Source organism: Odocoileus virginianus, chromosome 8 (assembly GCF_023699985.2).
Source record: "Odocoileus virginianus isolate 20LAN1187 ecotype Illinois chromosome 8, Ovbor_1.2, whole genome shotgun sequence".
Classification (NCBI taxonomy): domain Eukaryota; kingdom Metazoa; phylum Chordata; class Mammalia; order Artiodactyla; family Cervidae; genus Odocoileus; species Odocoileus virginianus.
The window spans coordinates 11,341,084-11,357,616 of record NC_069681.1 but is presented as its reverse complement, the minus strand read 5'-3'; the positions used below and the strand labels follow the sequence as shown (position 1 = coordinate 11,357,616).

The 16,533-nt window shown below is 39.9% G+C and overlaps 1 protein-coding gene across 7 annotated transcripts in view; it reads right to left on the bottom strand.

Moving 5' to 3' along the window:
• DGKH (diacylglycerol kinase eta) overlaps nucleotides 1–16,533 on the bottom strand; it is a 210,459-nt gene that overhangs the window by 108,889 nt on the left and 85,037 nt on the right. For all 7 annotated transcript variants that reach the window (XM_070471180.1, XM_070471184.1, XM_070471179.1 and 4 more), the window contains exons 3-4: nucleotides 13,623–13,733; nucleotides 8,624–8,704 (exon numbers count right to left, since the gene is read on the bottom strand). In XM_070471180.1, coding sequence (XP_070327281.1) covers nucleotides 8,624–8,704; nucleotides 13,623–13,733 — 192 coding nt within the window. The remainder of the gene's footprint in view (nucleotides 1–8,623; nucleotides 8,705–13,622; nucleotides 13,734–16,533) is intronic.

Genomic DNA, 16,533 nt, shown 5'->3' with positions numbered 1-16,533 from the left:
CATAATAATCCTTCAAATACTAAACAGATCTCACATTTTCCCAAGTCTTTAAAATAAAAAGTGCCCTTTAATGTCAATCAATCCCATGATTCCCAGACCCTTTAAAAAAAAAATTAGCTTTTTATAGTATTAGTTACCTGCCTCGTTATCGACCTTTCTATTTAAAGTGCAGCCCTCACAATAAAATGTAGTGCTCTAAATTTGTGGTAGAACCACAAATGCCTACTGTACATCGAGTTAACACTGAGACTCTATGACTGACCTGGAAAAGAAAAAACAACTGAACATGTAAAACACGATAACAGGAATACTATCTGAATCATACTCGTCTAAAACTCTGTGAGACAGAGATAGAAGAGCAGGCTTTCAAGAGCACAGATCAAGGACTTCCCTGGGGGTTCGGTGAGTAAGAATCCACCTTCCCACGCTGGGAAGAAGGGTATGTCAGGCGACCCACATGCCACGGGGCAACTAAGTCTGCCCACCGCAATCAGAGAAGCCTGCCCACGCAACAGAGAGGCAGCACGGCCAGAACAGAAGTACAAACCTTACCCCAGACACGGTAGATGTTAACTTCTTTGTCTCAGATTGCTCACCGTAAATGGGAAGCATACTAGAACCTGCATTACAGGACTGGTATACAAAATTGAATGAGTGATGAGATCAGTGATCTTATAAAACAGTGATAAGACGTACACAGTAGACTGAAAAAAGTGAAAGTATTACTTGCTCAGTCGTGTCTGACTCTTTGTGACTCCTTGGACTGTAGCCCGCCAGGCTTCTCTGTCCATGGGATTCTCCAGGTCAGAATACTGGACTGGGTAGTCTTTCCATTCTCCAGGGGATCTTCCCAACTTCAGGATCAAACCCTAGTCTCCTTCATTGCAGGCAGATTCTTTGCCATTTGAGCCACCAGGGAAGCCCCATGCAGCAAACTAAATGTTATCTAATAAAGGAGGCAACTTACTTTTCCAAGTGATTGTACATCAACTTGTTTATCTGAATACCTGTTTTGTGATGGGCGTTCAAAAATGACAAAAAGAAAATAACTTTTTGCTACTTCCATCGAACTAAAGATTGTGCTGCTAATAGATAAAAGTAAACTGACACTTCCTTAGGTTCAAAGGACGTGACATCTCTCTTAAGAGAGAAGATGAAGTGAATTACATTAACAGAGAGGAAGCTAAGGAGAAAACAGGATAAACAGAAAGTAAACATGAAAGAAATAAGTTCTTAAAAATATCTTCCCTTCCATTAAAACTCAGCCTGCTTATTTTGACTGTACTATGGGAGCATAATTTTCAGCACTTTATGTGCCGTTATGAGTATTCTCTCTATTGGTTTGCTTTTATGTCTCCTTTTAAAAACCTCATCAGAAGAATCATAATCTAATGCTAATCAACTTTTGATCATATTTACACGATCATGGCAAGTGACCCAGACCTAAAAGGACTCTTTGTTCCAGTGCTCACTTAGTTCTAAAAACAAGGGCTGCCGCATGGCATCTGTTTCCACACAACTGAGTGAGCCGGCACGGATGTGAAATAGCCATGGGATCTGAAACACATTTGGAGATCACTCACTAAAAATGCTAAGGGTAGTTAAATAAATTACCTCTGTACCTCTTTTTGTTTAAAAAAAAAAAAGCTTTCTTTACAAACTTTCATAAGAAATTTCAGCAACGTCAATAGAATCATTTCTTTGAAAATGATGACTCCTTTGTTGAAGGTTTAGCCTAAACTTCATTAAAATTTAAAGAAAACAGTCATTTGAACAGTACACTTTGAAAGCCTGATGTATACCACACCACTGTGATGGCTTTCAAATCATTAAAAAGCTTTTCTTTAGCAAAGAACATTTAACCAACAAGGAACAACTGTATTTTCATTCATTACAAAATGGCCCCTTTGCCTAATAATATGAGATAAAAGTGGAAATAAATCTTCACGACATGTCAGAGAGACAGGCAGGATGGAATGTTTTCTCAAGATAAAGTTTGTTCATATTCTCTTTCAAAATTCTCCAACTTTTAAAAGTTGGCAATACTGACACTTGTGAAAGGAATCAAGGGGTAATTAAGTTCAAGGGAATGATTAATAGTAGTCACCAACATGTAGGACTTCTCTGGTGGTTCAGACAGTAAAGAATCTGCCTACAATGCTGAAGACCAGAGTTCGATACCTGGGCCGGAAAGATCCCCTGGAGAAGGGAATGGTTACCCACTCCAGATCCTTGCCTGGAAGATTTCATGGACAGAGGAGTCTGGCAGCCTATAGTCAGTGGGGTCAAAAAGAGTCGGACACAACTAAGCGACCAACACGTTCACTTTTCACTTTCAAAGGTAAGGATACTGAGATTTAGGGCAGTTAACTAATTAGTCCGAGGTCACCTAACTAGCCCTGGAGAAGGAAACGGCAACCCACTCCAGTATTCTTGCCTGAAGAACCCCATGGACAGAGGAGCCTGTAAGGGTACAGTCCATGGGGTCCAAGAGTCAGACATGACTTAGCGACTAATCCACCACCACCACCGCCACCTAACTAGACATGGCCAAGCCCCAACCCAAACCCTGACTGTTTGACCTCAGGGTCTAAGCACTGCAACTGGGAAAATCACCTAGTTCCAGGAAGAGCTGCAGATGTAGAGAACGGATGTGTGGACACAGAGGGGGCCAGGGAGGGAGGGATGAATTGGAAGAGCGGTGCTGACTTACATTCACTACCAATTGTGGGAGACAGACAGCTGGTGGGAAGCTGCCCTGTAACACAAGGAACTCAGATCAGGGCTTTGATGACCTGCAGCAGTGGGAGCACAGGAAGGGGGCTCCAGAGGAAAGGGATGTATTAATACCCAGGGGATACATGTATGTGCTAAGTCGCTTCAGTCGGGTCTGGCTCTTTGCGACCCCAGGGATCGTAGCCTGCCAAGCTCCTCTGTCCATGCGATTCTCCAGGCAAGAACACTGGAGTGCGTTGCCATTTCCTCTTCCCGGGGATCTTCCCCACGCAGGGATCGAACCTGTGTCTCTTAGATCTCCTGCACTGACAGGTGGGTTCTTTACCACTAGCACCACTGGGGAAGCCCTGGTATGTGTATACTCACAGCTGATCCACTTAGCTGTACAGCAGAAACTAATGAACACTGCAACGCAATTATGGTTCAATAATAAAGCAATAGAAGCTGGGTTTGTAAACGCCATGATTAGTGAGCAAGAGATGAAGAGAGCAGTGGATGTGAGAAGAGACAGAACAGAGGCAAAGACTAAGCAGACAGAAAGAAGACTAGACGGCAGGAAAGCACTCTGGGTTAACTATCAGGAGAACTGCGATCCCTTCCTGGGGGGCCCGAGTGGGACCACAGGGGAAGGAGTGCTCTCCAGTCTAGCATCAGAAGAGCACATTCACATACAACACAGTAGTGTTAAGGATAAAAAGGTCAACGTGAAAGTAAAACTCCAGAACACTATGCAAATGTCAATGAAATAAAGAAGAAAATGAACGATTAAAAGTAGACCAAAAACATTAGGAAAATTTTATTTATTCCATAGTCAGAGAAAATGTCGTGGTAGAACTTAAACTGCAGATTAATTGTGAACATTAACCTAAGGACTCATAAGATATAATAAGGCTGTCAGGAATTGGTCTTTTCTGTTCCCCAATCACATCACTGACAGCGTTAGCAGATTTTGTTGCTGCTGCCTAAAGCAGAAGACACTTGTAAAACCAGAAATCCAAACACAGGTCAGAATTAGGCCAATGTGGGACTTCCCTGGTGGTCCAGTGGTTGAGACTCTGCCTTTCAATGCAGGGTGTGCAGGTTCGATCCCTGGTCAGAGAGCTAAGATCCCACATGCCTCAAGGTCAAAAAAACAAAAACACAAAAAAAGAAGCAATCCTGTGACAAACTCAATAAAGACTTTAAAAACAGTTCACATTTTTAAAAAAATCTTTTAAAAAAATTAGCGCAAAGTGGTGTCATTAGTGGTAAAGAATCCACCTGCCAATGCAGGAGACGTAAGAGATGTGGGTTTGATCCCTGGGGTGGGAAGATCCCCTGGAGGAGGAAATGGCAACCCACTCCTGTATTCTTGCCTGGAAAATTCCATGGACAAAGGAGCCTGGTGGTCTACAGTCTATGGGGTCCCAAGGAGTTGGACACAGCACTGAGTGACTAAGTACACAGGTAATTAAAGGGTATGTGTGTGTGTGTGTGTGTGTGTGTGTGTGTGTATTTAATTTACCATATCTATCTATTTCAATATCATGAGACCTGACGCAGAAGAATCCAGCTATTTTATGAGACTGACAGAAACTGTAAGATTATAAATAAGCATTGTTTTAAGTCACTACATTTGTGACAATTTGTTAGGAAGCAAAAGAAAACTAATATAATAGCTGAGGCAATTTAAACAACCTCCAAAGCAAAACAATTATTCACTCCGGGCATGAGAGCACACGACTATTTAAAAGCAGTCTTCGTGTAGGTAGGTCTTAGCCATGCCTGCAGATCCCTTAACACCATCCTTGGGAGGTCTGTGTCCCCCCACTCCCTGCAGCACTCCCCTGCTGAACCCCAGCCAGCCGTGATGCCCGCTCATAACCACAGAATGAGTTAGAACACTCCCTCTAGAACCCATTTTATGAGAGCTTGACAACTGGGTTTCTGGGTGAAGCGCAGCGTTTCCACTTTCCATTTGGTAATTATAGATTTTCCATTTACTGTGTGTCCCTTGTTGATAGATCATCCCTAGGGACTTCAAGGCAAGGAGGAGTGACTGAAGGGAAGCAGAATTCGACCATTTGCTGGACTCACCAAACTACACCATTAACCTCTGACACCCACTGGTCAAAAGAACAGCATCAGTCAGCAGTCACTGTGACCCAGGAAGGCGGAATACTTACATATTTAAAGACAGGGAGGATTGTCCATGACTGCCTGAAAACATACCTCTTATTCCATTTTATACCCTGCAAAGTTCTACTGAACTGACTTGCTATAAAATTCTAAGCAGTCCACCCAACATTTTAGTCTCCGCATTTCTGGTTCAACAAACTTGAGAAACAACATTTGGATGAGTCAAGAAATTTCCTGAAAATAATTCAACAAAAAAGTCTTCTCATTCCCCAAATAAACTTTCATTTTATTCGTTAAAATCAACAAATATTTATGGATAAGGTTATGAAAACATAAGTACCGAACTAAAAAAGGCAGAAAATAGTAAATTCCAGGAAAAGGTACAACAGGAGACACTGCATGCAGGTGAAGGTCCAAGAAAGAGTTGCACAAACAATTTGAATAACCTCTCCCAAACCCAGGCTTTCCAAGTCCCTTTATACAGTTCAACACCCTAGGTCTAGAATTCACCAGAAGTTACTTTCAAATCTTAAATTTTGGAACCCTCTTTCACATTAAACTCTAGATCCTGGTCAGGGGGACACTCTTATCTGCAACCATCACTTTGAGTCTCCATGGAGGGGAGAAGATTCTGGTTCACTCCTCAGGGAAGGCAAGTGGTTAATCTGATAGCTTAATTACCCCACCCCACCTTCCCTTCAGAGGAAGGAAGAATAAGCAACATTTTGCCCTTGAGCCTCCAACAACTTATCGGAAGCTCTGTATTTACTGGTTACTGGATCCTGTTCAGCCATTAATAAAGTCATCCCTTATTCCTTACACTCTATACTCAAAAACAGAACACAGAGGAGGAAGATGGATGAGTTACCGATCCCTGAAATCCAACAACCCCTTTATCTTTCTCTCCAATACGCCCTGCGTGCGCGCTAAGTCGCTCAGTCATGTCTGACTCTGTGAACCCATAGACTGTAGCCTGCCAGGCTCTTCTGTCCACGGGATTCTCCAGGCAAGAATACTGGAGTGGGTTGCCATGCCCTCCTCCAGGGGATCTTCCCAACCGAGGGATCGAACCCAGGTCTCACTGTGTTTCCTGCATCAGCAGGTGGGTTCATTACCACTCTTGTCGCCTGGGAAGCCCCCCAATGTACCCTAGAGGGCATCAATCCCGGGCTTTACTCCATCTTACAGAGAACTCTGCTGGCCTAGGGATTAAGAACATTTCTAAACTTAATCTGCGATCTTTGGTAGACACTCTCTACTACCTAGTAATCTTCTACTAGTCTCTGTTCAGTTTTAATTCTCATTTTCTACAGTAGCCCTTGCAAACCCTCCTGAACTCTTATTCATAGTATATATACTTATCTTCAATTTCACTGGGAAAACAGTAGTGTTTGGTTTTGAAATATATGAACTTCCTAACCACACCTTTACTTCCATAACCTTTCTGTGTCGGCTTGCCTGGTTTTGTTAGATGATTATTTGAAGACATTCTTTATATATTTTTCTTTAAATTCAAAGTTTTTTATTTTAATGAAGTGTATTTTCTCTATGGTCATTGTTTTCTGACCTGTTTAAGAATTCACTATATCTTATATTTATATTAAACATTAAATTTCAAAAAAAAAACCAACTTTCTGTGTCTTGTTCAAGGCTTATCTTTTTTTTTTTTAAATTGGGGTAAACAATTTACCCCTGCTCTACAACACTGTATAACAAAGTGAATCAGCTGTATGCACACATATACCCCCTCTTCCAGGGCCCTTCCTCCCAAACCCCAGAACAGGTCACCACAGAACACCAGGCTGAACTCTGTGCTGTAGGGCAGGTTCAGTATTCTTGCTGGAGAATTTCATGGACAGAGGAGCCTGGTGGGCTACCGTCCATGGGGTCGCAGAGAGTCAGACACGACTGAGCGACTAACACTTTCACTGTTCCAGCTATCCATTTTAAAGGCTAACCTCTAACCTTTGTTCTGGGTCCCCTGTCTTTACTCGGCAAATACACTCCATCAATTACGCGTTCTCTCTCCTGAAGCTTCAAACTTTTGATCTAACACTTCTGTCCTTGGTGGTACAGACAGGCTCAAAACCCAGTTTTGAAAAACAAAGCGAAAGATCAACCACTACAACAGCAACAACGAAACCAGAACTGCCTCTTCGAACCTGAAAGTTCTTGTTGCTCTGAGTCAGCTCCTTCTTTTAACAGCCAGGCTGTGGGATCAGGAATCTTGCTAATTCCCTCTGCCTTTCCACTCGGCGTCTCCGTGTGCCTCGTGCACACGACCCTCCACTGCTCCTGCCAGTGTGACCCGATGACCTGCCCTGTTTCCACATTCACCAGACACTCTTCCTTTCTTCTTGGACTTGACCTCTCTACAGCATCTGATGTGTGACAACTTCCGCCTTAAAACTCCCTTCCACTGGCTTTTCATAACATCGCTGCCTCCTACCGTTCCTTCTAGACTTCAGAATGCTCTCTCTCTCAGTCTTTAGTGGTCAAACCTTACATTGTTAAGTTTTTCCCAGGATGCTATTCTTGGCTGTCCTCTCTCTTCTCAAACTCAGTGGTCCCTGGGGAGGGGAGAGGAGGAGGGATGTTTGCAGCATGAATTATCTCTCACGCCCATAAATCAATCAGACTAAATCTGAACTCTTTTGCTTCCTCTCCATCCCCAGTCCTACCCTCCAGTGCTCACCTCCATCATGGCACTGCCCTGCATCTGTCTGTCCTCCCTGCCCTGCGTGCCCATGCAGGGCATGAACACAACGCACTGCTGACTGTGGTGGTGGCTTCCCAGAAGAGGGGCTGGGAGGGTGGATGGCGACAGGACCCAGAAAGACCGCCTGAGCGGACCTAAGGATGTGGCTGCACAAAGTACCCAGATGAACTTCACTCAATTATACTGTGCATAGCTTCAGCAGAGTGGTATATATAAATACATGTATTTTCATCTCTGAATCTCGTTTATTATGTTTATTAGTTTCTGGCACAGGGTAGATCCTCAATTCATAATTAATTCGTATTTTTGTAATCAAAGAAGTAGAAAAGGAATAGGATATCTGACATAAGCTTTGAAGCGTTTGCAGAATTTCAACAGCGACAGATACAGGAGGCATCATTTAAGTCAGAGGGAACAGAAAAAGCATTAGGCTCAGAAAGAAATGCTGGACAGGTGGAACGTATATGGACAATTATCAGCAACACTAGAATGCAGAGGCAGGATTTTATACGACTTTATAATGGAGTTACAGATGCAACCTAAGCCTATGAGGTCTTTGAAGCAACGTGATTTGCAACTGGAAAAAAAAATTAACTGGAACTGAGGACTCTTCTTTAAATAGCTGCCAAATGAATTACTTAAGTGAAAAGAAATGACGGTCTAAACTTTAGCAACTGGAGTAACTGAAGAAAAAGAGAAAATACTGTTTTTAAGACTGAATGTAAAAAAACAAATGTTGTGAATATTCAAGAACAGGGGAATTAGTTGAACTATTATATTTAAGGGGGTGAAAAATTTAAAGCACTAAAATTAAAAAGCCTAAATAGATATACATTTTAAATACACATTTAATGGGTTGGTTTATTGACCCGAACAATCATGAATGGTTCTGGGTGTTAGAATCTACAATGTACTAATCAAGTTTATTGTGTTGGTAAGAACTCCAACACGCAGGACAGACAGCTGGCAACTGAGCAGGGCATTCAGTATAAGCTTTGGAAAGGTTTTTCAATAACGTTCGAAGAGGGAGTTAGCAGAATAGAACCATACCGTGAAGCTGTTGTTAGCATTTTTTGTGCTTGCTTCAGCTACACTGGCATCTGAGAGGTCAACTTCATCAAATATCAGAGACTGTTAATGAAAAAGAACACAAACATATTATGTGAAAACCTAACTCAGTGTTCCTATATATATATAAATGTGTATATATATATTTATTTTTTACTATGAGGTCATGACCATGAAGCTATATCAGGAATTAGAAATAAAAAATGATGAAAAACTTAAGTTAGTGATACTTCGTGGGTTAAACCATAAAGTTCAACAAACACATAAATTTCAAACTGTACAGGACTTTAGAGAAGCCCCCCAGTACACAGTTTCATTGCAAAACGCTCTGTGCTGTCCAGAAGCATCGTTTATGGGGAACCTACTAAGTGTGTGAGATGCACACCTACTCACACACCCCACAATTGAAAGAACTAGTCCTGGCTCAGATCACAGCCAGTTACCGAACTTTCTGAATGTGACTGTCCTCATCTGTAAATGTGTTCTAGTGAGATGGTGCATATGCTCTGCAAACATAAGGTGACTTCCTTTATATACTTTTCGAAGTTTTATTTATTTATATTCTTTTTTTGGTCCAGTTCAAACACATTTTATTTTAGGCTGAAAAGCATTTTAATCAAAAAAGTTTCAGTGTTTAAAAACTCCACAGAATTAAAATCTTTAAAAATGGACAACTGAGAGATTAGGAAATTCTAGTCAATACATGTATCCTTCCTACTTTCAGTCAGCTGCTCCTTGTTCACAGTCCTTCAGTGTACTTCCAGCGAGGTTGGTATAACACCGCTCCTCTAGAACTACAGAAAAAAGGGCTCCCTTATCTAATTTAAGTTTCCACCACTCCCCAAGATCGCCAGGGTGTAATGCAACTCTACTTCAAGCCAACCAATCTGACCATAAGACTTGTTCCCTCACTAGACAGAATTTATAATCTAGCATGGGAACTGAAAGAGATACAAGTAGTTTTAAGTAAGGTAGACTATTAAATGTGGAGGAGGAGATATGCAAAATACAATGGAAGGTCATAGATAATTTCTCCAGCAGAAAACAAACTCTTTCTCTTGTGTATACTGGAATAAAGACAATTTTAGAGGGATCTTAAAGAAAACAGGGAATTTCTTCAAGTGGAGATAGAGGGAAAATCGTCTTGGAGATGGAAAATATGGGGCAGGACTATAGGTGATCAAATTGTCAGTGTTGTCTGGAGATAAATACGAGGGGTCAGGATGGAGCCAGATCAGGGTTTAACTATAAACATAATGAATTTTAGAATAAGATTATTTTATTTTGTTATTATTTCCATAGCTGCATAAGCTAAGAATTAGGTTTGTTTGCTTATTTATTTTTACTTTCTGGTGTATAACTCTACTAATTATTATATCACAAACATATTTTTAATATAAAAATTATCAATTATCTTACTGGTACAGTAATAATAAATCTTATTATTTTTAAACTGAAGTATAGTTGATATACACTATTATGTTAGTTTCAAGAGTACAACATAGTAATTTGACAATCAAATACATCATCAAATGATTTCCATAAGCCTAGTAACCATGTCATCATATAAAATTATTACAATATTATTAATTATATTCCCTTTATTGCATATTAAACTCACATGACATTTATTTTTATAACTGCAAGTCTGGATCTCTTAATCCTCTTCACCTACTTCACGAACCTCACATACCCCTCCCCTCTGTCAACCACCCATTTGTTCTCTGTATCCATAAGTCTCTCTGTTTGGGTTTGTTTGTTCATTTGTTTTTTTAGATTTCACATATAATTCACAGATTCCACATATCATTTACAGATTCCACATATCATTTACAGATTCCACATATAATTGAAATTGTATGGTATTTGTCTTTCTCTGTCTAGCTTATTTCACTTAGCATAATACCTTCTATATTCATCCATGTTTTTGCAAATGGCAAGATTGTTATCCCGTATTTCTTTTCATTTCTATTTGCATGGCTGAAAACTTTCCTAACCTGGCAAAGGACACAGGTATCCAGGGCCAGGAAGTACAGAAAGACTCAAACAAAGTGAACCCAATGAGACCCACACCAAGACACATTATAATTAAAATGCTAAAGTGTTAAACTAAAGAGAGAATCTTAAAAGCAACAAGAGAAAAACAACTAGTTACATACATGGACGCTCCATAACACTATAAAAGGGAGTGGCATGATACAGTCAAAGTCCTGGAAGGAGAAAACCTGACCAAGAATACTATACCCAGCAAAGTCATAAATCAGAATTGAGAGACAGTTTCCCAAGCAAGCAACAGTTTGTCTACACTGTGGCTCATCACCATTATACCAGTCTCACAAGAAATGTTAAAGGAATTTAAACAGAAAAGAAAAATTATAACTAGAAATACAAAAATTGTGAAAGAAAATACCTCACCAGTAAAGGCAAAAATGTAGTAACGGTAATAGATAAAAGCTATGAGTGCTTTCCAGGGGGTGCTAGTGTTAAAAAAATCCACCTGCCAATGCAGGAGACATGTGAAGGTTAAAAGACAAAACCAGTAAAATCATATATATCTACAGTAATTAGTTACGGAATACACAAAGTAAAATAACATCAAAAACATAAAATATTGACTGGAGTAAGAATGTAGTGCTTTTAGAACATGTTCAAACTTAAGCAACTATCAACTTAAAATAGACTGCAATATAGAGTGTGATATAAGCAGTAACCACAAACCAAAAACTGATAATATAGCTTTGGTCAAAAAATTCTTTTGGGTTTTTCTGCAGGATGCTAGAGAAAACAATACACAAATAATAAAAAGAAAAGAATATAAATGTAATACTAGAGAAAGTCATGGAATCCCAAGGGAAGAAAGCAAGAGAAGAAAGGAACAGAAAACAACAAAAATAGCCAGAAAACAGTTAACAGAATGGCAGGAAGCACATGCCCGTCGATCATCACTTTAACTGTAAATGGACTGAATGCTCCAACCAGAAAACACAGGGTAGCTGAACAGATACAAACACAAGACCCATATACATGCTGTCTGCAAGAGACTTACTTTAGATCTAAAATCACACACGGACCAGAAGCATGCAGACGGAAAAGCTATTCCACACAAGCGTAAATGAAAAGGAATATGGGATAGCACACTTATACCAGACAAAATGATTTTAAAGCAAAGACTATAACAAGAGACAAAGAAAGGCACTACCTAGTGAGAAAGGGATCAATCCAACAGGAAAATGTGACACTAGTTAATACATATATACCCAACACAGGAGCACCTGGATCCATAAAGCCAATATTAAAAGACACAATGGCAGAAACCCAACAGTAATACAGTAATAGCAGGAGACTTACGTCAGTAGATAGATCATTCAGACAGAAATCAATAAGGAAAACCATCAGCCTTAGGCTGGGGCTTCGCAGGTGGTGCGAGGCCTTAGGTTAGCAAAGTTTTTCAGCCATTATTTCTTCAAATGGGTTTTCTGTCCTCACTCTCTTCCCCTCTGGGACTCCAATAATGTCAATCTTAGCACACTTGATGCTGCCCAAGAGGTCCCTTAAGCTAGTTCCATTTCTTGGTTTCTTTTTTCTTTTTGCTGTTCCGACTGGGTGAATTCCACTAACTTATCTTCTAGATCATTGGTCCTTTCTTCTGAATTATCTAATATGTTGCTGGCTTCCTCTAGTGTATTTTTCATTTCCATTATTGTATTCTTCAGTTCTGATTTTTTTTTTTTAATTTTCTATCTCTGTTGAAATTCTCACTTTTCTCTTCTACTGAGTTTAGTGAGTTATCTTTATGACCATTACTTTGAACAATTTATCTGGAAGGTTGCTTATCTCCATTTCATTCAATCTATTTCTGAGTGTTTTCATCTTCTTATTTTGTTTGGAACATATTCCTTTGTTTCTTCATTTTGCCTAACTTTGTGTTTTTTCCTACATATTGGGTAGACCAGCTATGCCTCCTGGTCTCGAGAGAGTGGCTTTGTATAGTATGGCTGGTCCCCGTAACATGGTCTTTGGTTACTAGGGTCAGATGCTCAAGGAGTGTCCCCTTGGTGGGTGGCATCTGATTTCCTGTTGCAGCTTGGCTGTACTTTCTGAGGATGTGCTTGTATGCAGGGTTGGACCCCAGTGTGGCTGACTGAAAGGCTCAAATGCAACTGTGATGGATGCTCTGATGTGTGGGGACGACCCCTGGGGCAGGAGACACTTTGAGGCAACATGAGTGATGGCCAAAGGGGTCTGCCAGGCCTGCAAGGATAGGGGACCACTTTGGTGAGGCTCCAGTGTCTACTGCAAGCACCCATCTTAATTTTATTTTTGAAGGAATAGTAAAGTATCAGTTTTAAGTGGAAGCTCATCATCATCATTTTTTCTTCCAAAGCCACATCATTCTTATTTCATTCAATTATTTTATAAAAATTATTTAAGCCTTGATTTTATTTCACTATGATTTTTATTTCTAACTGCTAGACTAACTGAATGATTGCTTTGAGCTTGGTATTATATGAGCACTTCATTTTCATTATTTAAGGCTCCTCTCAACAATATGCTGTTCACTGTCACTGCACTGGAATATGTAAGAATTGGGATATGAACTCTTGTCTGAAACAAGAGCATGAATTCTTAGCAACTATAGCAAATCCTCTCTCATGTTCAGGAAAAGATTTATAAGGTAAAAATTAGGAAGAAAGGGGGGAATCAAGTTTAGACTTTATTATATCTAATAAAGTTACATTTAACTGTTCATCTTAATTGGAAGGAAAAAAGAAAGAAAACTACACTAGAACTTGCCCTAAGATTGTCCATAGGGGACATTACGTGAAATTGACTCAAATAGACCCCCTTGCGATCTGGTCCAAGATGAATCATATTTATATTGAATTAGACCATTAATGCTATATGAAGCCCCAAGACAAAGACAGTTTACAGAACCATCTACAGCCCTCAAATGCTTGCAACTAGCATTCTCTCAAATTACCTTTGAGTCCTTTGCATAATAAAGTGTACGACCTCGAAGTTTGAAGTATCGCTTTTTCCACCTTTGGAAAGAACTGGTTTGCTTCAACAGCTGTCCCTCTTTAACACTGGTCTAGGGAGAAGCAGAAGCACAACAACATGATTAAAATGAAATCCAAAGCCAAATAACATTCAAAATTAATGACACACTATCATTAACATTTTGAATATTATTTCTCATGTTTTGCAAATTACAGGAGAAAGTATTTTACTCTCACCACTCAACCATGGAAACACATGTGCAAAGCTCCAAGCAGCAAAGGTGAATCTGACACACCCTCAAAGCAGCCACAAGCAGTATGGCAGATACATGCACAAAATATGAATACATGTACCTATACAAGTGTGTGTGTATATTATATATATACACACACATACTTACACATAGTAAAGATTTAATAAATGATGGAAGGGTACCTAAACAAGTACCTATACAAGTGTATAGGTATATATATATACACACACTTACATATAGTAAAAATTTAATAAATGATGGAAGGGTACCTATACAAGTACCTATACAAGTGTAAGGTGTATACACACACACACACACTTATATAGAGTAAAAATTTAATAAATGATGGAAGGGTAGATGTACAGTAAATGCAATGGTTAAGAAGGCATCAGCTCTGGAGCCAGAAACACTGTGATCAACTCTTGGTGACACCGCTGAGTAGCTGGATGATCTTAAGCAAATCAATAAACATCTTCTGCCTTTAATTATTCATCTACAAAATGAAGTTGACAACAAGACATACCTTTCTGGGCTGTTGTTGTCAAGAATAAATCTTTAAAACATGTAAAGGATTTATTGCATGGCACACAGGAAGTGCCCATTAAATGTCAGTTATCATCAACTATGTGTTACTGTAACAAACACATACACAAAGTATGGTGCATGGCGGCTCAAAAAAGAAAGCTCTGCCTCTGAAGGAGTCAAAGATGTCATCCTCCCAGAGGACAGCCTTAGGTAGGTCTTGAAGGAGTTTATCAGAATGATAAGGAAGGGTTTTTTGTTGTTGTTCAGTTACTAAGTCCTGTCCAACCTTTATGACCCCCCATGGGCCGTAGCACACCAGCCTCCCCTGTCCTTCACTCTTTCCCAGAGTTTGCTCAAATTTATGTCCATTGAGTTAGTGGCTATCTAACCATCTCATCCTCTGTCGCCCCCTTCTCCCTTTGCCTTCAATCTTTCCTAGCATCAGGGTCTTTTCTTTTTTTTTTTTTTTTTTAATTTTTATTAGTTGGAGGCTAATTACTTTACATCATTACAGTAGTTTTTGTTATACATTGATATGAATTAGCCATGGATTTACATGTATTCCCCATCCCAGTCCCCCCTCCCACCTCCCTCTCCACCCGATCCCTCTGGGTCTTCCCAGTGCACCAGGCCCGAGCACTTGTCTCATGTACCCAACCTGAGCTGGTTATCCGTTTCACCCTAGATAATACACATGTTTCAATGCTGTTCTCCTGAAACATCCCACCCTCGCCTTCTCCCAGAGTCCACAAGTCTGTTCCATACATCTGAGTCTCTTTTTCTGTTTTGCATATAGGGTTATCGTTACCATCTTTCTAAAGTCCATATATATGTGTTAGTATACTGTAATGGTCTTTATCTTTCTGGCTTACTTCGCTCTGTATAATGGGCTCCAGTTTCATCCATCTCATTAGAAGTGATTCAAATGAATTCTTTTTAATGGCTGAGTAATATTCCATGGTGTATATGTACCACAGCTTCCTCATCCATTCGTCTGCTGATGGGCATCTGGGTTGCTTCCATGTCCTGGCTATTATAAACAGTGCTGCGATGAACATTGGGGTGCATGTGGCTCTTTCAGATCTGGTTTCCTTGGTGTGTATGCCCAGAAGTGGGATTGCTGGGTCATATGGCAGTTCTATTTCCAGCTTTTTAAGAAATCTCCACACTGTTTTCCATAGTGGCTGTACTAATTTGCATTCCCACCAACAGTGTAAGAGGGTTCCCTTTTCTCCACACCCTCTCCAGCATTTATTGCTTGTAGACTTTTGGATAGCAGCCATCCTGACTGGCGTATAATGGTACCTCATTGTGGTTTTGATTTGCATTTCTCTGATAATGAGTGATGTTGAGCATCTTTTCATGTGTTTGTTAGCCATCTGTATGTCTTCCTTGGAGAAATGTCTGTTGAGTTCTTTGGCCCATTTTTTGATTGGGTCATTTATTTTTCTGGAGTTGAGCTGGAGGAGTTGCTTGTATATTTTTGAGATTAATCCTTTGTCTGTTGCTTCATTTGCTATTATTTTCTCCCAATCTGAGGGCTGTCTTTTCACCTTGCTTATAGTTTCCTTTGTTGTGCAAAAGCTTTTAAGTTTCATTAGGTCCCATTTGTTTATTTTTGCTTTTATTTCTGAAATTCTGGGATGTGGGTCATAGAGGAAATCATTCATCATGACCAAGTGGGCTTTATCCCAGGAATGCAAGGATTCTTTAATATCCGCAAATCAATCAATGTAATACACCACATTAACAAATTGAAAGATAAAAACCATATGATTATCTCAATAGATGCAGAAAAAGCCTTTGACAAAATTCAACATCCATTTATGATTAAAACTCTCCAGAAAGCAGGAATAGAAGGAACATACCTCAACATAATAAAAGCTATATATGACAAACCCACAGCAAGCATCACCCTCAATGGTGAAAAATTGAAAGCATTTCCCCTGAAATCAGGAACAAGACAAGGGTGCCCACTCTCACCACTACTATTCAACATAGTTTTGGAAGTTTTGGCCACAGCAATCAGGGCAGAAAAAGAAGTAAAAGGAATCCAGATAGGAAAAGAAGAAGTGAAACTCTCGCTGTTTGCAGATGACATGATCCTCTACAT